The sequence below is a fragment of the Odocoileus virginianus genome, chromosome 17 (genome assembly GCF_023699985.2).
Source record: "Odocoileus virginianus isolate 20LAN1187 ecotype Illinois chromosome 17, Ovbor_1.2, whole genome shotgun sequence".
Lineage (NCBI taxonomy): Eukaryota > Metazoa > Chordata > Mammalia > Artiodactyla > Cervidae > Odocoileus > Odocoileus virginianus.
In genome coordinates, this window is record NC_069690.1 from 8,830,180 (window position 1) to 8,854,425 (window position 24,246).

At 39.9% G+C, this 24,246-nt stretch overlaps 1 protein-coding gene across 1 annotated transcript in view; it reads left to right on the forward strand.

Moving 5' to 3' along the window:
* The first annotated feature begins 10,846 nt into the window (after positions 1-10,846).
* PPM1E (protein phosphatase, Mg2+/Mn2+ dependent 1E) overlaps positions 10,847-24,246 on the forward strand; it is a 211,512-nt gene continuing 198,112 nt past the window's right edge. The window contains exon 1 of the mRNA XM_070478551.1: positions 10,847-11,490. Coding sequence (XP_070334652.1) covers positions 11,039-11,490 — 452 coding nt within the window. The 5' untranslated portion in view covers positions 10,847-11,038. The remainder of the gene's footprint in view (positions 11,491-24,246) is intronic.

The window sequence follows — 24,246 nt, forward strand, 5'->3', positions numbered from 1 at the left end:
GAGTCTTCTTCAGCACCACAATTCAAAAGCATCAATTCTAAAAAAACAAACAAACAAAAAACACAAAAGCATCAATTCTTTGATGTTCATATCTGTACGTGACTACTGGAAAAACCATAGCTTTGACTACACCGACTTTCTTTTTTTAATTGGAGGCTAATTACTTTACAATATTGTAGTGGTTTTTGCCATACATTGACATGAATCAGCCATGGGTCTACATGTGTTCCCCATCCTGAACCCCACTCCCACCTCCTTCCCCATCCCATCCCTCATGGTCATCCCAGTGCACCAGCCCTGAGCACCCTTTCATTGAACCTGGGCTGGTGATCTATTTTACTTATGGTAATATACATGTTCCAATGCTATTCTCTCAAATCATCCCACCCTCGCCTTCTCCCCCAGAGTCCAAAACTCTGTTCTTTTCATCTGTGTCTCTTTTGCGGTCTCGCATAGACTATAAGGACTTTTACGGCAAAGTGATGTTTCTGTTTTCTATTTTTATTTATTTTTGTTTGTTTGTTTATGTTTTTTAACAGGCTTTCTAGGTTTGTCATACTTCCCAGGTGGCTCAGTGGTAAAGAATCTGCCTACCAATGCAGGAGATGTGAGATCGATCCCTGAGTCAGGAAGATCCCTTGGAGGAGGAAATGGCAACCCACTCCAGTATTCTTGCCTGGAAAATCCCATGGACAGAGGAGCCTGGTGGGCCACAGTCCGCAGGGTCTCAGAGAGTCGGACACAACTGAGCCACTGAGCACAGACATGCACGCATGCTAGGTTTGTCTTAGCTTTCCTTCCAAGGAGCAGGTGTCTTTTCATTTCATGACTGCTGTCACTGTCTACAGTGACTTTGGAGCCCAATAAAATAAATCTGTCACTGCTTCCACTCTCCCCCTTCTATTTGTCATGAAATGATGGGGCTAGATGCCATGATCTTAGTTTTTTAATGTTGAATTTCAAGCCAGCTTTTTCACTTTCCTTTTTCACCCTCATTAAGAGGCTCTTTAGTGCCTCTTTTCCTTCTGCCATTAGAGAAGTATCATCAGCATATCTGAGATTTTTTTTTTTTTTGAGATTGTTGATATTTCTCCTGGCAGTCTTGATTCCAGCTTGTTCTTCAGCCAGCCCAGCCTTTCGCATGATGTATTCTGCATATGTTTAATAAGCAGGGTGACAATATGTAGCCTTGTCATACTCCTTTCCCAATTTTGAACCAGTCTTGTTCCATGTCCAGTTCTAACTGTTCCTTCTTGACCCGCATACAGGTTTCTCAGGAGACAGATAAGGTGGTCTGGTACTCCCATCTCTTTGAGAATTTTCCAGTTTGTTGTGATCCACACAATCAAAGGCTTGAGCATAGTCAAATTAAACAGAAGTAGATGTTTTTCTGGAACTTTCACTTTCTCTATGATCCAATGAATGTTGGCAATTTGATCTCTGGTTCCTCTGCCTTTTCTAAATCCAGTTTGTACATCTGGAAGATCTTGGTTCATGTACTGCTGAAGCCTAGCTTGAAGGATTTTGAGCATAACCTTCCTAACATGTGAGATGAGCACAATTAGTGGCTCAGACAGTAAAGAATCTGCCTGCAATGCAGGAGACCTGGGTTTGATCCCTGGGTTGTGAAGATTCCCCTGGAGGAGGGCATAGCAACCCACTCTAGTATTCTTGCCTGGAGAATCCCCAGGGACAGAGGAGCCTGGCAGGCTATAGTCCCTGGGGTCGTAAAGAGTTGGACATGACTGAGCAACTCAGCACAGCATATACAAGAGTTTAAACATTCTTTGGCATTGCCTTTTGTTGGGATTGGAATGAAAACTGACCTTTTCCAGTCCTGTGACCACTGCTGAGTTTTCTAAATTTGCTGACATATTGAGTGCAGCACTTTAACAGCATCATCTTTTAGGATTTGAAATAGCTCAGCTGGAATTCCATCACCTCCATTAGCTTTGTTTATAGTAATGTTTCCTAAGACCTACTTGACTTTACACTCCAGGATGTCCAACTCTAGATGAGTGACCACACCATCGAGGTTATTTGAGTCATTGAGACCTTTTTTTGTATAGTTCTTCTATGTATTCTTGCCACCTCTTCTTAATCTCTTCTGCTTCTGTTAGGCCCTTACTGTACCACAGAATTAATGCTATTGATTTATGACACCAGTTCACACCTTCTGTCTTACTCCTTGAAACACTCATTCTTGGAACTCTCAGGTACCATGTAAGACATCTGATTACTGTAAGACTATTATAATAGAGACGTTATGTGTAGACATTCTAATTGAAGCCCCAGCTGAGCTCTCGGTTAATAACCTGCATTAGCACAATCAAATTAATATCTTGAAAATAATTTATGTATTAGTCATTTTCCACTCAATTCTTTTCAAAATCACTGGAAAAAAGTAGAATGTGAATGAGTCTCTGGACATCTAGGCTAGTTGAGCCTTCAAATGATTTTATCCCTAACCAACTGCTATCAGACTCCAGCCTCATGAGACCTACAAGTGAGAACCCAGTCAGGCTGTAAAATACAGCAAAGAGGGTTTGTAAAATAATTTTTGTGCTATATGTGCTATAATGTTCTATTTTAATTATCCTAATTCAGTTGCAAGGTAGGGTTTTTTTTTTTTTAATTGGAATATAGTTGATTTACAATGTATTAGTTTCAGGTATATAGCAAAGTGAATCAGTAATACATATACATGTATCCACTCTTTTAGATTCTTTTCCCATAGAGACCATTACAGAGTGTTGAGTAGAGTTCCCTTGCTATACAGTAGACCCTTTTTAAGGTGGTTTTTGTTTTAGTTGCTAAGTTTGGCAGTAATTTGTTTTGCAGCAATAGATAGCCACAATAGTTAGTTGTGAGCCTCTGTGGGTGGTTTACTGGTCTTCTGAAGTTGTATCATCAGGTGTCCTGTTAGAATTTCCGATCTTCCGGCCTGGTTTGGCCGCACTAGGAGAACAGAGGAGGCGGGGCTAGATGTGAGAAAGAGATCTGATTTAACTAAAAAAAGGAGCGGGGCGGGTAGAGGAATAGAACTTGTCCAAGCTATTTAAAGGAGCCTGACGGTCCGAGACCAGCGGAGGCAGGGCTTGGGCCACAAGGCGGATGGCCGTCCGAATTGGATAGAGACGGGCCTAAAGAGCCGGCAAGCAGTACCTGGTAGAGTGGGGCAGATGGAGACTGCCGGGTTGGGATCCTAACATTGCTTGGACGGGGCGGGGCGGATCTTAAGAAGAGGCAGGGCCACAGAAATCAGAAAGTCCTAATTCTGGGAGGATGAGAGGGCGGGACTGAGCGAGGGGCGGGAACTGGAAATGAGTGGCACTGGGCTGAACTGAAAAGGAACAGAGAAAGGGGAACAGGGACTAAGACCCAGTAGAGAGGGGACGGAATGGGACGAGGCCTGGAAACCTGAGAGCTTCTGACTAGGTCTAATGGAGGAGGACAGGTAAAGAAAGTACCGGGTCGGAGCTGCAAACTCGGCCCGATTAACCGGGGCTGGACAGGAAGAATGCCAGGATGGATGGGAAGAGACTGAGAGAGGTGGGTGGGGTCCACGAATGGTAGTAAACGTCTTGAATTGCCTGTGGAAATGCAAGACTAAGAGAGGAGAGGGGCTTTAAGGGTCTTGAAAGCAACCAGGGTAGGCGGGGGCGGGGCAGGGCTAAGAGTGTAGAGAATGGCTAAGGAAAATGTGAGACCTGCAAAGAGTACAAGGCTATAGGGATGGACGGAGCGGTGGAACCTAGAACGGGAAATATTGGAGGCCAAATAACCTGGGAGAGAGTCCTAAGGGTCAGCAGGGCCTTAAAAGGGAGAACGCGGTGAGGGAAAGGGGACAAGGTATAGATAATGGCAGACTGCAGCCAGGAGAACCGAGGAATGGATGAGAACTGGTGAAGAGAGTCTTAAGGGAGGCAGAGGGGAAAAACTAATAAAACACTGGGAAGTACAGTCTAGGCTGAGGCAACAGGCGGGGCCGATAGGAAATTGGGCGGAGTCAGGTGTCAGAGCGTCCGGCAGAGAGGGCAGGGAGATCGGGGCGGGGCCAAAAAAAAAAAAAAAAAAGAATTTCCGATCTTCCTATAGAGTGTCTTTTAGTTTCTTCTGTTCATCTTCATTTCCACTGACACTCTTCTTTTCTGTACTCATTATCTCCCACTGCCCAACTGATCTTTCAGCCTTCAGTGTTCCTTCTGAAAGAGTATTTGTATATTAAATTTTCTTAAAATACAGTTTTCATCATGTTTCTTTCAAAATCAATATTTTTGCCAATACTTACAAGTAATTGTAATTCCATCTCCCAGTACAGTTTAGATCTAATCTTGAGCTTTTGCCATGCCTGTAAGCTTTATACCTTAAAGATTCATGAAATTATTTTTTCCAGAGATACAAAATTCCAGGATTTTATATGACACCTGAAGAAGATATTTGATAGTTTTATATGAATGGTCCAAGTTTATTTTGCATCGATATTTTGGCTTGCTGCCTTTGTGCAAATAACTGCAATACATTGTACTGACATTTAGGTATATGGAGGTTCTTCAAATCTTAATAGTCCCCAACTTGCAAAATTACTGGAAACCACGTGTGCTATATTGGTGCCAGATATGTCATTTATAGATCACTCTTTCATAAGCCAGTAAGTCAATTCATATGCCCAAATCATTTCCCTTCTGGAAAAGCTACATTGTATCAGCATGGTTACCATGTGTGGTAATTGATAATGTCTGTGCCACATGGCTTACTTTACCCTTGTCCAACCCAGCTATTCTACCACCTATGATTACCATATGTTACAGCACTCTAGGTTAATGGAATCATTTCCATCTTCCCCTCTAGTCACAAATGTCATTGTGGCTCAATTCCATCAGCTCCACACTCAATGAAGAATAAAGTGGTTGGTACTATCTGAGCACAGGAGATAACTTTGTGAGAAGTTTTCATATTTAGTTATCTGCTTCCTTTTCATTTAAAAAAGCAGTTGGACTTTTAATGAATGCTCTGGAGTGCGTAATGGGCATCTGCTGACTAAAAGAGAATACAGTTAATATCACTCTTTAATTCTTGCTTGTATTTATTCTAAATAAATATATAAAGGGAATAAAAATTAGATGATAATAATATAGACTTTTTTTTAATCACCATAAAGTGCTTTTTGGTTTTTATAAAGTAAAAACTAGTAGCAAAATATTGAAGTGGATTTTTTAAATGGAGTCAATTCATTTGAGAAGAACCATTTATTATAGAAGGAATATATTACATCTCAGCCACTTATAGTATCCTTATTAGAAATTGCCATCAACCCCTGCCCTCTTCCTGTTTCATAAGCACGTCATAGTAAGTTAAAAAAAAAGTTTGATTCCTCAAAGAACTAAGCAAAATAAAAACAAAAGATTGTTATCATCAGTGGTTAAAGCATTAAGAAAAAAAGTTAGAACCTGTTTTGGGGACTTCTTTGCTTTTTAAAACTGATGAAAATAGTGCATGTGGACCTGATATGAATTATTACCTGATGTGAATTCTAATTTTGACAGCGATGGACTGTTGCTGCAATATGACCATGCTGCTGCTGATGCTAAGTCACTTCAGTCATGTCCGACTCCATGTGACCCCATAGACGGCAGCCCACCATAGTAGGCAGCAAAAGAAGAGGAATAAAAATATAGTAGTAATATTTTTGGCAGCAAATGGATGTGATTTAACAACTATATTCATACAATAGAATACTACTCATCAATTTAAAAAAAACTACTGATAAACACAACAACATGGGTGAATCTCAAAAACATTCTGAATGAAAAAAGTCTAGGCACAAAAGAGAACATACCTCATGATTCCGTTTATATGAAATTCTAGAATAGGCAAAACTAATCTATAGTTAATTATCTTTATCTTCTACATCTTCTAGGATGTAGCAGATGTAGGCAGAGTATGTCGAGGAGGGAGGAAGATGCTCTTATTTGAAAATATTTATGTGCTCAGATTTTTCAGTTGACAGGTATTCTCTTGCTCCCGACTAGTCAGTTTGACAATGCAATCAAATTAGTGTCTCCGAAGTACTTATTTATTAGTTATCCATCAATTTAAAAAATATGAATGGAAAATTTTATATTTGCAATTTAATATTCATCATTAGGCCTAGCCTTAAACATTTCTCTAGGCACAAATCAGAGATATATGTAAGTCCCCTTCACAGTTTCCCCATTATTATTAACATTTTACATGAGTGAGGTATGTTTGTTACAACTGATGAGCCCATATTGATATTTTATTATTAACCAAAGTACATAGTTTACACTTGGGTTCACTTTGTGTTTTATGTCCTGTGGTTTTTGACAAATGTCTAATGATTTGTATCCACCATTATAGTATCATACAGAATAGTCTTTGCTTCCCTAAAAATCCTGTTTTATCTATTCATCTTTCCCCTCCCTACCTTTGAACCACTGGCAGCCTGTTCATAATTTTTTTTAAGGTTTTAAAAATAACATGTATTTCTTAAAAGTCAACATATGCATAATAGGAAATCATTTACTGCTATCTTCAAGTAAACTCATTGTTCAAGTAGCACCTTTGAAAACCTAGACTTGCCTTAATGACAGCTTAATCCATTTATAGTTGTCTTATATATTTTTATCACTCTTTAAAGTATTATTTGTTATTGTATTAATTGAGATCCAGTTAAGAAAACAGAGGGAATAGAATACAGGAAATCAGTTACACACATGATAGGAGCGCTAAAAAGCCAAAAGGGAAGGTACAGCAGTATCTTAGTCTGACTGGGCTGCTATAATGACAAAATCATAAGTGGGGTGGCTTACAAGGAGCAGAAGTTTATTTCTCACAGTTCTGGAGGCTGGAGTTCAGTGATCAGGATGCTGGCAGATTCAGTGTCTGGGACAGACAGTGGTCTTCTTCCTGTGTTTTCGCATTTAGAAAGGGAGAGGCGTCTCTCTTGCACCTCATCTTTAATGGCACTAATCCCATTCATGAGGGCTGTGCCCTCATAACCTAATTACCTTCCAAAGACCCCCACCTCCTAATTAATACCTTCACCTTGGGGGTTAGGATTTAAACATATGAATTTTTGGAGCACACAAATAATCCATCCATAGCAGGCAAGATTAGGCAGCTAAAGCCAGCCACAATCTCTAGGTTGATGGACACATGGAAGATGATGTTTCTGGAGCTCTGGGACTGGTGTCAAAGAAAAAAGCTGGAATCCCAGTGGACAGGTTCAGGGGGAACAAGGCTATAAAGGAGAAGCAGCAAGCATTAGGGCTGAGGTAGGGGACAGGGAAGAAATATCTTGACTTTTTGCCTTTCCTTCCACCTTCTAGTTTCCTGCTCATGTCTCCCCCTGGGCATTTCGCAGCTGGAACTCAGCTATCCAGGAACCTGGTGAATGCAGCTTGAAAGAGTCAGCACTCCTGTAATACCAAGGAGAGCAAAGTAGGGGAAGAAATGGATGTGAGAACAAAAAAAAGACCAAGCAGTAATCAATTCTTTTTAACTTTTAAAATAAACCTTATTGAGGTATAATTTATGTAACAATACACTTATTTAAAATGTACACTTGGATCATTTTTGACAAATGAATACATCTATATAAAACACCCAGTCAAGATATAGAACATTCTAATCCCTCCCACAAAGTTCCACTTACTCCTTTTCCATGAATCCTCCACTCCACGTCAGTCCTAGACAACCACTAATCTGCTTTCTGTGACTATAGATTAGTTTTGCCTATTCTAGAATTTCATGTAAATGGAATCATGAGGTATGTTCTCTTTTGTGCCTAGAGTTTTTTTCGTTCATCATGTTTTTGAGATTCACCCATGTTGTTGTGTTTATCAGTAGTTTTTTTTTAATTGATGAGTAGTATTCTATTGTATGAATATACCAAAATTTGTTTATCCATTCACTATTGATGTACACCCGGGTTATGTCCAAGTTTGAGCTGTTATGAATAAAACTACTGTAAAAAAATTTATATACAAGGGGTTTTTTTGGTGATGTGTGTCTGTGTGTTTGGTGGACACGTTTTCATTTCTTGTGGGTAAATATCTGGGAGATGGATTACTGGGTCATATAAGAAACTGCCCAACTCAACACTTTTATTTAACCCCCCCTTTTTTTAAGATTTTTTTTATGATTTTGGCTGTACCTCATGGCTTGTGGGATCTTAGTTCCCCAACTGAGGATTGAACCTGGGCCCTCGGCCGTGAAAGCACCAAATCCTAACCACTAGACCACAAGGGGAATTCCCCTTTTTAATCTTGAAATATCATCCTTAATCATGAATGTCCTTGAAAGAACATGTGCATTTCCTCCAAAGAGCTAAGGGTTAGAGAGAGAACAATTCTTATGACAAATCTAAAAAAAAAACTTTAAAAAATTAAATGCTCTTAATACATATGCTTTTTATAGCTCTATTTTAAAATGGACAACAAGAAAGGGGATTAGGGAAGTATAAGAGGAGAGGAACTGAAAAGGAAAGTAAAGCAATGCAAAATAATGACTAAAAAGACTTCTTGACAATGGCAGAATCATCCTACACAGCTGCTCTGAGATCCCAGCACTGCTGTCAGCAACCTTCTGGCGAAGCTCCTCTGTCAAATGGATGCAGCAGGATCCATATTGATCTTTTGTAAAGAAATATCTTCATTAATATAAGCAAACACACCTCTCATTTATAGTAATGTAGAGGTGTAGGCTTTTTCTTTTACTCTTAGTAGTAATGTTTCCCCAACACATAACGCTTCCCTTTGATATGTGGGTTGAGTCATAAATTAACGTCACAAATAAATGTCACCTAGACGAGGGAGGCAACTATATTACAAAGTGGGAAGGTGTAGCTTGATGTGAATTGTTAACAGCTGACAGCTTTGTGCTCTTGAACTAAATGTCACTGTGTCAAATTCTGAGATATTAAATAGTTGTTGGAATGTAAAATTGTGGACATTTAGGTTTTGTACCCTTAAAAGTGATGTCAGTCTTTTCTAGACATTCTGAAATGGAAATGAACAGGTGGATTGAAAACAAAGGCAAATGAAGAGTTTAAAGACTCTCTTGGCATTGCATAAAGAAGTTGCTCTACACTGGTGATATTTTAAACAAAACATGTATAAATACAGTTAGCTTGTCTGGAAACAGACTTATTTATTGGGTCTTACCATTTACCTTTGAGACAAAAATAAGCAGTTACAGAGGACTCATGCATTACTCAGTATACACTTTCTATCATGTATTATTTAATTTCAAGCTAAGAAAGAGAATGGACGTCTATTTTACATGATGCCATAATGTACATTAGTGAGCTCAACCCACTTATTCTTAAAATAACAGTATCACATCAGGGATTTAGAATACAGTATTATATGAAAACAGTTGGCAGGGAGACTCCTTCTGCCATTAATAACTGACTAGAAATGTTATTTCAGACCCTAAATCCAACTGAAACCCAGAAGGAATAAATGGAGAGGATGGGGTGGATGTTTTGTGAACACGTTTTTCAAAGTGGAGAAAGAATCACTGTATTTCTGCTGAATTATATGCTGCCATGGCCATGGCAGTATGCAGTAATGATGCTGTCATCTATACAGCTGCGTAACGACACCGCTTCTCCCTCTCCCACTCCCCTCAGCAAGGCTTGAAAATAATAGGTTTGTGTGTAGTTTGGTAAGAAAATTAGAATAATTTAAAGTTGTTTCACTTTCAGTCTACAAAAATAGAGACTCAGGGGGATGGGGAAGAAGAGCAAACAAAATGTACCAAAAAATACAGATTATGTAATAAAGTATATATTTGTTGTTGAGTCACTAAGTCATGTCGGACTCTTGCGACTTCATGGACTGTAGCCCCCCCCAGGTTCTTCTGTCTTCTGTCCATGGGGTTTCCCAGGCAAGAATACTGGAGTGGGTTGCCTGCAGACACTCAAGAAGGGTGTCTTGATGTGCTGGAAAACTGATGGCTTTGTAGTAAAAAGAGCTGTTTTTAGTCCTTGTTGCATCGCAATATCTTGAAGTCTCAGTTTTCTCATCCATGGGATGGAATCATGGTAATACCTTCTACCTTGAAGCGCTATTACAAGGATTAAGGGGATGACTATAACGCACAAACTATAAAGCTTTTTAAAAATAAGGCTTGATAGACACTGTTGAGTCTTCCAAGTCAGAGAAGAGTACAGGAAAAAGGGTCTAGAAAGGCTTTAGAAGCTGACAATCTGGGTTCCAATTCCAATGCCACGACTAGGAGCTTCCACACCTTGAGAAAAGAAATGTACTTAATCCTGCTTCCTCTTTTTGGGAAGTGAGGATAACACCACTTCACAGAATCAGATGAGAGAATGAAGGCAAAGGAACCTACCTTTGTAGATGTTGAATGCCTTCCCCTGCAAACTACTTATTAAATTACTGTCATCGACAACAGAAGGTGTTCACACTGGTATCTTTCCGCACATACGGACCCTAAGACACGACAGGACAGATAAGGAAAACTGAGGTGAATCCAAATCAAGGGGAGACCAACAGCTAGACCGGGCGAACGTCTTAGTTCCGTCTTAACCACTTTGAGGTTAGGGTATCCACACAATGAAGGCATTCAGAGTTGGAGAGGGGACCTAGTCGAGTGTCCCTTTCGACTCTGTGGACTCGACGGGAGGGACCCTGAAATTCCTCCTTAGAGGCCGGTTGCCATGGCGACGGTCTCTAGGCAGCTCGGGCTGAGCTCTCCGTAGGGCTAGAGGGTGGGCCTCCGCCGGACCCCGCGCGCGCGCCCGAGACCAACTTTCCCTCCAGACCCGCGAGGGGCGGCGCGCTCCGCCCCCCGGCCCCGGACCGCGCACGTCCGGGCTCGGCGGCGCGCACGCCTGCGGGAGCCCTCTCCAGGCAACCTAGTGCTGATCGCTCGTGCCGGCGCGGCCGTTAACCGCCCTTGCGGGAGCCGGAGGCTCGCCAGCAGCCCCCCTCCCCTTCGCGGGCCTCCCCCACCCGTTTCCCCGGTCGGCCCTGGGGCATGAGCAGCGATGGCCGGCTGCAGCCCTGAGGAGAAAACTTACCGGCGCTTCCTGGAGCTATTCCTGGGCGAGTTTCGCGGACCGTGCGGCGGCGGCGAGCCCCAGCCGGAACCCGAACCCGAAGAGTCGGAGCCCGAGCCCGAGCCCGAACTGGTGGCAGCTGAGGCGCGCGAGGCGTCGGTCGAGGAAGCCGGGGAGGCGGCGGCCGCGGGGGCCGCGTCGGAGGAGGGGGGGCACGAGCAGGAGCGAGAAGACCCCGAGCCCGAGGAGGAGGCGGTGGAGGAGGAGGCGGCGGCGGCGGCGGGCGAGGAGGCGGCGGCCCGGGGGCAGTCGGCCGTGCCGCCGCCGCAGACCCGGCTGCCGCCGCTGCCCCCGCTGCCGCGGCCACTGTCGGAGCGCATCACCCGCGAGGAGGTGGAGGGCGAGAGCCTGGACCTGTGCCTGCAGCAGCTCTACAAATAGTTAAGTAGCGGGGCTCGGCCGGGGGGTGGCCCGCCGTCCCCGCCGCGCCGGCCTCGACGCGGCTCCCTCTGCCGCTCGAACTGCTCGCTTTTCCGCTCCTCATCCCCCCCGCCCGCCTCACGCTGGCGCCCTGGCGAGGTTGGAAGCGCCCCCGCTGCTCGGACTCGGGCGGTCGGCGGCGAGGTGCCCACGCCCGCCGCGGCCCCCGCGCCTCCCGCCGGGGCCCGGGAGCCGCCCCCCGCGCCCTCCCGCCAGGCCCCCGGCTTCCCGCTTCTCCCCGGCCGCCCACTTCTTTCTCCACTTCTCACACCTTTTCTGCTTGGTGCCTGGGAAGGTCCTTCCTTCTAGTCTTGAGAGCTGCCTCTTCCCAGCCCTCTCCTTCCTCCTGGAGGTTTTCCTCCCACCCGGGTCTGTCTTTTTCCCGGCGCGAGTCCCCCTCCCTGTTGTTTGGCGGCGGAGAGACGCGGACTCTTCTAGGCAGGAGCTGCTTGCTAGGTGCTTCCTGCGTAACCGCAACAAAGATGATAATCCCGGCCCCAGATCCACAGGAGGGGAGACTGGAGTCGATTTTCTTCTGTTGGGCGCTCGGTGTTGAAAGTGTAGATGGCTTAATACACGGAAGCTTCGTATTGTAGTTTAATGATACTTGATAACTCATAATTGGGGGAGGTAGGAAGGAAATGGGGAGGGACGGGTAAGGAAAATTTTACCTGCGAGCCTTCAGGTGAAAGACAGAGCCGTAATTCGTTAAAGTGGAAAACTCTGGCTGGTTTGATAAAATTGCAATTAGGTGCAGTATTTTCAGTCCATTAAGTAGATGGGGTAGAGAGAAAGCAGATGGCTTAGCTACACAGATGAAAGTCTAAAATAGAAAGGTCAAGGCTTTGCCTTTCATCCCAGTTTTTATGGGCCTGAAATAGAAGCAGTTTACAATTGCGTTTCTTTCTAAATGGAATTGTTCTGAAATAATGACAGAGGAGAATACTAACAAGTTTCTGAGAACACTGGTAAACCTCTGGAGCCTTTTGCCTTTCTGCTGATAGTTGTAATGAAAGGTGTTACTCTGTCCCCATCAAAAAGTTTACTACTGCAAGATCACTGCAGTTAAGATCACTTCTTGGATTTTTTTAAAATCTTAGATTAAGAGAAGGACCTGGAAAGTAAAGGTTTTGTCTTTTTCCAACCTAACAGACACCCGATCAAATCATTCTTCCTGTTAAAACAGAAGCTTGTCAACAGGAAAAAGCACTGAACATACCTGTTGTAAAAGTGGACTGTGTTGGTGTGTCCCATACTTTACACACTATTGAAATTTCAATTTTGAAATACCGTCTGGTTACCAAAGTAATACTCCTTTTTGGGAAATGTAAAATGGCATGTAAAAACATCTTAGGAGTATTTCTTCCTAGTGTTTGTAAACAATCGTAGAATAGAGTTTATGAAATCTCATTTTTAATACTATATAGACACTTAAGACTTCTTGCTTAAAATAAAATGGAATTGTTTACTTAAGTGGAAAGATTTATCTCAGCATCAGACTATTTCGACAATTTTACCTTTACAAATGCAATTGCAGAATTAAAGAAATACGCATTTAAACATTAGAGAAAGTCCATTTCAAAAAAAAAAAGTCATTAGTTTAGAACAACTTTGAATATGTACCATTCAAGGTTTTTTAAAAATCTGTATAAAGATGATGGTAGGTAGATGTGTGTTTTGCCACATGGAAAGGAAGCAAAATTTTCAATACATGTATAAACTAGAAAAGTATTCAGATTATAAAATGGCCATCTAATTGAGGAAGTTTAGATTTGAAGTAAAACTAGCAAAAATTGAAGTTGGAAAAAATTATTTCACTTTAAATCAGAGATTTCATCATGTATACTGTTTTGTGCAGAAGCTATTAACTTATGTTTTACTCAGATATAAAATGCCTGGCTTGTTTATGTGAAGTATCTTCAAGGTTGTTAACAAACTGAAAAAAAAAAAAAAAAACAAAACAAAAACCCCAAAACCTAAAAGTCTCACAGTTTAAAAACACATACTTTTTGTGCTTTATTTATTATTTATGAAAGAAAATCATACAACTTGGCCACAAGAATCAGTACTGGAAGACATTGTAGAGATAGATCATTTTCTTGTTCGCTTCATTTTGCAGAAGAGAAAACTGAGGATCCTGATTCAGAAATGACAATTTATGTACAAATGGTTTTCTAGCATTTTTCAATATAGTTTTTGAACCTCAAAACTCTTGAGTTGTCAAATTTCCTAGGAAAAGTTGAGTTATCAAATTTCCTAGGAAACACTTTGAGATCATTCTGATTAGGAATATGTTGGAATTACTAATTTGGGGGAGGTGAAGTTTTTTTTTTTCCAAAATATTTTCTCAGATACCCACTCTCTCTTTATTTTGGAAATTCTTAATATTCTTTAGAAATGGTCATGCTTGTCAGAGTGTGCTAAAATACTTAAATGAAGTTACTTGAAATATATATTCACTAATTTCACAGTTGAAACTAATGTAAGAAGAAACTAGAACCACTTTCACAAGTCTCTAGACTATTTTTTCTGTCAGTGTTTTATAAATACATAGTATGAAGCTACAGAAAAAAAATAAAGGTGCTTACTTTCTCAATACTGTTTATGTATACACTGGCTGAAATTTTACTTCAAAAAATATAGTGAATATTTTCCCCAGTATTTTGCTTCTCTCAGAGTTTAAGAACAGCAGATATATTTATCATTCTTCATTTTGGTAAACTCAAAGCTTAGGATTAGCTTGAGATAAGCAGTTACTTAGGTAAGTAAAGGATCAAGGTTTAAATCGACAAAATATAGTTATAATTAGCAACTTGAAAGTTTTTCAGTATTTGTGATAGAGTTTTTGCTTTTAATGGGAAATATGTACTTAATATTTCTCTACTAGATAAAAACGTAACATTTTGAAAGAAAAATTATTTGAAATGTTAAAAATCCCCTAGGATGAGAAAGATCTCTGTTGTGGGCTATAAATACTTTTTTTTAAAGGCCTATTTAAACAGTTTTGTTTCAACTAATTAAATCTTTAAGAATGAATAATAAATTCCGGCAGTTCCTTAGAACTGTTTAACTGAATTAGTCTATTCCATGTCAATTAAAAATTCCAGTGATTTGGAATCTTCAGCTGCTCATGTAAAAATTATCTCCTTTACTTCTGTAAACTAAAATGCCCCCTAAGAGAGTAAAATAAATTCTAATGATGCAAAATTAGGATTTTTGAGGTTAATGGATCTCTTTGAAAAGGTGGAGGTAAGATATTTTATAGCTTTGAAATAATTTCAAATAAAATTTACAGCTGATCTTATAGCAGATATGAATAACCTTGGATAGGTTGCATAGGTCAATGCTGTATTTTATTTCTCTATGTTATTGTATGGAGGATAAATCTATTTGTTTTAACCCAGAAGAAACAAATACTCTGAAGTCTGTATTAGAGCTACATGTCAGTACATTTTTAGAGCAGTTGTCTCCTCAGTTATTCATTTAGTCTGGGTTGGACTTCTCAAGGAGAGGGAGATATTTTGGTAGCCTGGCAAAGTTAAATACTTACAGATGGTTTACAGTAGTAATGAGGGTGGCCACTTTAAAAATGGCTTGGGAAAGAAAATCATTGTTTATAGACACTAATAATTCAATTGTATTGAATTATGTGACTCGTTAATGACTTTGAGATAGATTAGAAAGCCATTAAACTTTGTGTATATATATGAAAAAATACATGGATGGGAGTTAGGCCACTCATTTAGATTCCTTAACCCCTCCCCCCCTTTTTTTGTTAAAGGTAGTAAGAAGTAGCAGAAAAAAAGAAAATATCAACCGTCTGGCGTAAGCCATAATTTTTGGGTTTTTCTCCTACATCTTAGACTGCCACTTCTCTGTGAGCTTTTAATACTCTGCCTAACCCTTTTATATTGTTGTTTGGTCCTTGGCCTTTTCAAGTTTGGTTGGCTTATTTGTCTGTGGTCAACATTAGTCTCTCCCATGATTTTGGTTATTGTAGTTATGCTAATAGCTCCCAACTCTGTCTCCATCCTTGCTTTGACTGCTAATGGAATGGCTCTATCCAGATGTCTCAAAGTCTTCTCAAATTAAACTGTCCAAAACTGAATTTGATCTTCCATCTCTCTCTGTCTCCCCCACAGAAGACAAAGCTAAAACTTGATTCTCTTTTTAGTGGGTTTATCCTTGATTTCTCCTTCTCGCCTCCTCACATTCAGTCAAATTTTGCCTTATAAATATCTCCTAAATATGTCCCTCACCATCGCTACTGTCATTGCTGTTTCTTCCCAGTCTTCTCCAATGTATTTTCCCCAGTGTAGTAATAGTAAAGTGTTTCCTCTAGAATCTAGATTACATAGATTGATTAATTGTCACCCATTGCTTAAATATTTTACCGCTTACCCAGTATTAGCTAAACTGGGGTCAAAGGCACAGCTCTCCAGTCAGACACAGTCAAGTATGCCCGAGGCAAAAGTTGCAAGGAGTTAGGGTCCAACTATAAAGTTAGAGGGAAGAGTGCACAAGACCACCCTCACTTCTGACACTGACTATAATTTTCAGGTTTCTTAAAACTACCTTCAGATTTGATAATTTGCTAGAAAGACTCATAGAACTCACTGAAAGCTTATTATATTAATGGATTATGGTTCAGTATAAGGAAAAGGTAGAATTTAGAACCAGCCAAAGGAAGGGATGCATGAGCTGCAATCTGGAAGGGTTTCAGAGGTGAAGCTTCCATTGTCCTCAGGGATGTGTCCCTCTCTCATGGAGTCTTGCCAGCCCAAAAAGCTCACCTAAGTTTCGCTGTCCAGTTTTTATTGGGATTTATTGGTAGATTGCTCACATGGTTGAACTTATTAATAGTTTCCAGTCTCCCACCCGAGGCTGATACCAAGTGATCCAAGGGGCCCACCATGAATAACAAAGACACTCCTATTACTCTAGAAATTCCAGGGATTTAGAGGTTACCTCCCAGGAGCTGGGGACAAAGGCCAGACTTCTTTTTGGCAAGGCCAGTTCTTTATTGTATATCTTCATCACCTATTTCTCCATTGCCCTACAGATAAAATCCAAACAAGCCCTTATAATCTTATCAGCCCCATCCTTGAATCACTGTCCACCCACTCCATCCCACCCCTAGAAACTATACTTCAGTTGTTTTAGACTATTAATATATTAGTTTGAATGCCCTGTGTTTGCTCTTATCTCTGTACCTTTGGACGCAACATGTTTGATCTACCCTGCTCTCCCACTCCGACTTTACTCTGTCCAATCTTTAAGCCATTCTTCAAGTCTCCATTTCACATCGCTTCCTTTGTTCACCAACCTCACACTCATAATGAATTAGATGTCTCTTCTGTGTCTCCTTACAGAACACCTAGTGCTTATTCCTCTTGTTCAGTTCAGTTCAGTCGCTCAGTCGTGTCCGACTCTTTGCGACCCCATGAATCGCAGCACACCAGGCCTCCCTGTCCATCACAAACTCCCGGAGCTTACTCAAACTCATGTCCATCGAGTCGGTGATGCCATTCAGCCATCTCATCCTCTGTCGTCCCCTTCTCCTCCTGCCCCCAATCCCTCCCAGCATCAGGATCTTTTCCAGTGAGTCAACTCTTCGCATAAGGTGACCAAAATATTGGAGTTTCAGCTTCAACATCAGTCCTTCCAGTGAACACCCAGGACTGATCTCCTTTAGGATGGACTGGTTGGATCTCCTTGCAGTCCCAGGGACTCTCAAGAGTCTTCTCTAACACCACAGTTCAAAAGCATCAATTCTTCGGCGCTCAGCTTTCTTCACAGTCCAACTCTCACATCCATACATGACCACTGGAAAAACCATAGCCTTGACTAGATGGACCTTTGTTGACAAAGTAATGTCTCTGCTTTTTAATATGCTATCTAGGTTGGTCATAACTTTCCTTCCAAGGAGTAATCATCTTTTAATTTCATGGCTGCAGTCACCATCTGCAGTGATTTTGGAGCCCAAAAAATAGAGCACTTGTTTTTTTTTTCCCACAGATATTTATGTATCTTGACTAGTGGTCTTCAAACTAAGGTGTACCCAAAATAATCCATTTCAGTGAAGGAATAAAATATTAAAATCTATTTCTTTGTGTACAAAATATGAACTTAAGAGCATCCCCTGGCAGTCCAGTACTTAGGATTTGGCGTTTTCACTGCCATGGCCCAAGTTCAATCCCTGTTTGGGGAACTAAGATCCCGAAAGACAGGTGGCATGACCAAAAAAAAAAAAAGAAAAAAAAAAAGGAGTTAAGTGCTAGTAATACTTGACGTATTGATTGAGAATGGCAGTTTGTCCTGTGTGACAGCTGGCTTCATGTTAAATACCATACATGAGGTATCCTGATGGCCTGCAAGTTCCTTGACTTAGAGTTGACAGTGGCACCTTTCCTCCAATTTTCAGAACATTCTGGATTATTGCTGTTTACCTACTCTCATTAAATGGATTCCTTAGTTGTATTTAACAAAATTAACCCTCACAAAATAGATAATTGACTTAAAAAATTCCTGCAAAGAAATCATAGGTTGAACATATTATTTGTAATGCAAGTGTAAGAAGCAACAAAACTTGAAAGCCTATACTTCTGTCTTTAGTTTTATTAGATTTTTTTAAAGGGTGATTATATTTGATGAGAAATCTGTGAAAATGTAACTATTAAGTAGTTTATATAGAATACAGTGTATTCAAAGAAATACTGATAATACTGCTGGTGAGAGTGGTACGTATGCATGGATATGCATGTATGAAATTTATATATGTATATATACACATCCACACATGAGAAATGTATATCTACACTGAAAGTGGGGTATTCATAATGTTCCAAGTGATTTTGATAAAGTGCTTGAAGGCAGTTGCATTAGATTATTAGCTACATGTTTGCCATCAAATCCCTAGGCCAACAATGACGGGGACATATACAACACACGATAAATCCAGTGAATGAGCCAAGAGATTAAACACAAAATATTGTTCATAACTATTTTAAACTGCTTTTTGAAAAACTTGGTAAAGTTTTGTATTCTCGTATTTTAAAACTTTTTATTATAAAAAATTTAAAGTATATAAAAAATTGTGTACTTATTGCTCAACCTCAGCAGTGATCAATTTGTGGCCAGTCTTTTTTTCATCTATACCTTCACACATCTCACTCTTCCTCCTGTGTAATTCTTAAAAAATTACACAGTAGTTTAATCACAATGCTATTAGACATTTTAGGTGTTACCAGTTTTTGGTTGCTCTAAGAATATTTTGATGGTCATCCTTTGAGCAAACCTTTGATTTTCTTAGAGTATATTTATAAATAGTGTATAGTGTTGGGATTACATTAAAGATATTCACATATTTAAGGCTTTTGGTACATAGTTTTTAAATGTCTTCTAACAAAGTTTTGTTAGTTTGCTGTCTGAGAAGATATATATATAAGAAAAAGATTGTTGATATTATGAAATGATTTAAACATTTACAAAATAACAGAATAATAAAAATATCCGTATACCCCCCATTCCAAGAAATTATCATGATTAAGATTATTTTGAGGAAGTAAAGCATTTCATATATAAATTAACATTTCATATGAAATTGAAGACTTTGTCGCTCTCTTCTATGAACTCATTTCCTTTTCTTTTTTTCTAGAGGTAATCTGGGAATTTAGGGAATGTAGCCCTCTGCTCATTTTATATTTTTACTACCCACATATTTGTATGGTCAAAATATGGGCGGCTTTTTTGTTTTTGTTTTCATAAATAGCTTTCTTGAGACTAACATTTTTTAAAAAGATTCATTGATACATACAAGAGTTTTTCCATTTTAGCTACTATATAGTATTCTGTATGAATATACTATGATTTATTTATCTAATTTCCTATTGAAGGACAGTCGAGTTGTTTCTAATTTTTACATGTTCTGTACTATAATGGCTAAAAATTGCTGCTCTTGTGGGTAAATTGTGATATCTCAAAAGCTTAATGTAATGTTAGTTTATTTCTTGCTCAGAGAGTACTTTGAACGGAGGAGGCACTGTGTTCTATGGAGTGATTAATGGACTCAGGCTAGTAGAGTTTTTCATCTTTGGTCTATGATTTCCAAGGTTGCTCCAGGCATCAGCGTACATCTAGCAAACATAGGAGTGGAGAATGGTATTAGAGGCCAGACCTTAGAAGTGGCGTATCCAAGTTTGTTCACTTTCCATTGACTAGAATTAACCCCATTTAAAAAATTGAAAGACACGGTGAATTTATTTTATTTTATTTAACCCAATATATTCATATATACAGAAGGGGAAAGACTAGAGATCTCTTCAGAAAAATTGGAAATATCAAGGGAACATTTCACCCAAAGATTGCCAAAATAAAGGACAGAAATGATAGCAACCTAATAGATGCTGAAGAGACCAAGAAGAGATGGAAAGAATACATGGAAGAACTGTACAAAAAAGATCTTAATGAACTAGATAACTATGATGGTGTGGTCAGTCACCCAGAGCTAGACATTCTGGAGTGTGAAGTCAAGTGGGCCTTAGGAAGCACTGCTGTTAATAAAGCTAGTGGATGTGATGAAATTCCAGTAGAGCTGTTCAGAAACCCAGAGGATGATGCTATCGAAGTGTTGCACTCAATATGTTAGCAAATCTCTAAGACCCAGCAGTGGCCACAGGACTGGAAAAGGTCAGTCCTCATCCCAGTTCTCAAGAGGGATAGTACTGAAGAATGTTCAAACCATTGGAAAATTGCACTCATCTCCCTCACTAGTAAGATCATGATCAAAATCTTGCATGCTAGGCTTCGGCATTACATAAACTAGAACTTGCAGAACTTTCTTCAACCACGCAATCAGAAGACATTTGCTTCTTGGCAGGAAAGCTATGACAAACCTAGACAGTGTGTTGAAAAGCAGAGACATTATTCTGCTGACAGAGGTCCGTATAGTCAAGACTATGGTCTTCTCAGTGGTCACCCACAGTTGTGAGAACTGGACCATAAAGAAGGCAGAGCACCAAAGAATTGATGCCTTTGAACTGTGGTGCTGGAGAAGACACCTGAGAGTCCCTTGAACAGCATGGAGATCAAACCAGTCAATCTTAAGGGAAATCAACCCTGATTACTTGTTGGAAGGACTAAAGCTGCAGCTGCAGTATTTTGGTCACCTGGTGCAAATAGGCAACTCATTGGAAAAGTCCCTGATGCTGGGGAAGATTGAGGGCAGAAGAATAGGGTGTCAGAGGGTGAGATGGTTGGATGGCATCACTGATGCAGTGGACATGAACTTGGGCAAACTTCGGGAGTTGGTGAGGGACAGGGAGGCCTGGTGTGCTGCATTCCATGGGGTCGCCAAGAGTTGGACACATCTGGGTTACTGAACAACAACAACCCAAATATTTTACCATTTAAACATATGATGAATATTAAAATATTGAAAATTTTTTCATTTTTTATACCAAGTTTTCAAAATCCTATTTATATTTTACACTTAAAGCATATCTCAATTGGAATATACATTTAAAATACTTAGTAGCCACATGGGGCTAGTGGCTACCATATTGAATGGCACAGGTTTAGACTTAATAACAGAAATTTGAATTCTATAAAATATATCTGACATTTAATTTCAAAGTCATATTTAAATAAGTGCTCACTCCAGTCACCAAATTCATATTTATTTAGCCTTTGGAGTAATAACAAGCTAAATTTGTTTTTCTTAGATTTCTTTCTGTGACCACACACACACACACACCCCTTCACACATAGCTTTTATTTAATTATTTATTTTGTCTACTCTGTACCACATGCAGGATCTTAGTTCTGCGGCCAGGGATCGAACCCATGCCCCCCTGCAGTGAAATACAGAGTCCTAACCACTAGACCGCCTGGGAAGTTCCTAGAATAATATGATTTAGATTTAGATTATCAAATTGTTAATTTCTCCTCACATAGTTTATGGGGTGGTAGTTTTCTGTTGCTCTGTAACATGCTACTGAAATTTAGTGACTTGAAACAACATCCATTTGTTATCTTACAGTTTTGTAGGTCAGAAGTCTGGGTATGTTCAGCTGGGTTCTCTGCTTAAGGCCTCAGTCAAGGTCAGTCAAAGTGTTGGAGAGGCTGGACCCTTATCTAGAGACTCAGGGAAAGACTCCACTTCGTAGCCCATTCAGGTGAACAGTCTAGATCTTTGCTGTAGGCCTGAGGTTTCTGTTTCCTTGCTGGTTGTTAGGGTGGGGAGGGGCACTGATTACCTGTTGATAGAAGCCGTTGACTTTGCTTGTCGTTTGCCCTGCTTTGTCTTCATACCCGCAGTGTTACATCGAGTGTTTCTGTGCTTCCATCTGTCTGGCTTCTCCTGCTGTCAGAGAAAGCGCTGTGCTTGTAAGGGGTCATTTGATTAGATCAGGCCCACCAAGATATTCTCCCTGTCTTAAGATCAACTTGCCGTATAATATAGCACAATCACCGGAGTGATATCAAGTTAGTATTCACAGATTTTAGCAATTAGTTCAGGGCATCTTTGGAAGACCATTTCAGTACTTTTTTTGCTACAGTAGAGAAGCAAGATTGAAGAGCATTAATTATTTTGAGGTCTTTTGATTTCACTTCTAAATGAAAGAAAAATACTTTTTACCCATTTCTTTTTGTCTCTACTCCCACCACTGTGGTCCAAACTTCCATCAACTCTTAGCAACCCATAGCAACTCTCCTAACTGTGCTTTAATCACAGTGGTCTTGACTTTGTTCCCAGAAACTGCCATGCTCTGTCCTGCCTCAGGGACCGCACTTTTTTTTTTCTTTTCCCAAGCAACTTTCCCCCTTCTCTCCACTGTCCAGCTCAACCGTTAGGTCTTACCTAAAATATATCTTCCTCATAGAGGTGTTTCTTTACCAAAGGTCTAAATTAAGTCTTGGTTTTTGGTTTCCATAGTATCTTTTTGCTTTTTCTTTATATCTACTTACAATAATTATATATATATATATATTATTTGATGTATCTGTCCCAGACTGAGGGCAATAGATAAAGAATGTTTTGTTTACCTTTGTGTATCCAGCACCTAGTGCAGGTCCTGGCACATAGTAGGCACTGTTAAATATTTATTGACTAATCAGTGAATCTTCAACTTTTTCTCTGCTCTGTCCAGGTTGTTTCCTTTCTAGATTTTTATAGGCCTATTCTCATTACCTTCTTTCTCTTTGTTATTATTTTCTTCCTTTCCTTTACTCTGAATGGTGAAGGAGCTTGGCTTCTATTTTATATGGTTATTGGTATATGTGGCTTCTATTTTATGTGGCTTCTATTTTATGTGGTTATCGGTATGTGTTAACATTTTCATCTAGCTGCAGAAATGTTTGCCGTTTTCATTCCTGTAAACTGTACAGTCCAAAATGAAAATTTTGTGAAGTTGAGTATTCTTCTGTAAATTCTTTGAGAATACTGTGAACAATGACAATTTTGAAGCAAAATAATACTTTATAGAGAGTCAGTGAAAGTCGCTCAGTCGTGTCCGACTCTTTGTGACCCCATGGACTATACAGTCCGTGGATTTCTCCAGGCCAGAATACTGGAGTGGGTAGCCTTTCTTTTTCCAGGGAATCTTCCCAATCCAGGGATCGAACCCAGGTTTCCCACATTGCAGGTGGGTTCTTTACCAGCTGAGCCACAAGGGAAGCCGCTATAGAGAGTCTTGAGCTAGTCAAAGGGCTTCCCAGGTGGCTCAGTGGGAAAGAATCCGCCTGTCAGTGCAGCAGATGCAAGAGACACGGGTTCTATCCCTGGGTCAGCAAGATCCCCTGGAGTAGGAAATGGCAACCCACTCCAGTATTCTTAGCTGGAAAATTCTGTGGACAGAGGAGCCTGGTGGGCTACAGGCCATGGGGTCACAGAGTCAGACATGACTGAGCACAAACGCACATTACATTACCTTCTTCGAGCTAGTTAAAAGGTTGAGATTGTTCTTAATTCCTTGTGTGTATTTTCCTTTAAGATTTTACCTTCCAGTGTATAGCTCTGAGGAAAACTAGTCCATTACTTCCTGTTTTAGTTTTAAGTCATCAAAGAAAAAGAGCCAAAAGACTTTAACATGGTACTGTAAATCAACTATGCTTAAGTTAAAAAAAAAAAAAACCAAAAGACTAATCTGCTGGGTTAGAAATATCAAAGATAATCTTTTTCCAAGTGACTTGATTTCATAATGAATTATAAGATTCCTACAGAAGCATTACAATTTTTGTCTTTTATGGATTTGAATCTTTTGACCTACTTTCTGCGGAACCACAAGGCACAGCCTCTGATCTTTGATATTTATACAGCGATTTCTTATTCACATTTTTTCTACTTTGTGAATCTTAGAAACTAAAATAAAAACTGGTTTTTAGTAAGCTTGTTTTTTGAGAAGTGTATTGTGCTACATCCAGTTTTCACATTTGTATATAAAAACAACAAAAAATGTAATGCTTTTAAATTGGTATATATGGTATTTATAAAATTGTGTTTGGGGTATGTGATATATAAAATTCTTTCTTAGGCTAAAAATCTAGAGGGCAGAATCATGTTGTAAGCATGTTCTTTACTGAACCTAACAAGTTACGGTATAAATTTGAGAGGTGATGCCATTAAATTTCAGGTTATCATGAATTTTACAATGGGAATGACCTCTGAAGTTTTGCAATTTGGTTTCTGGCAACACTATTATTAGTTCGTATAGTCT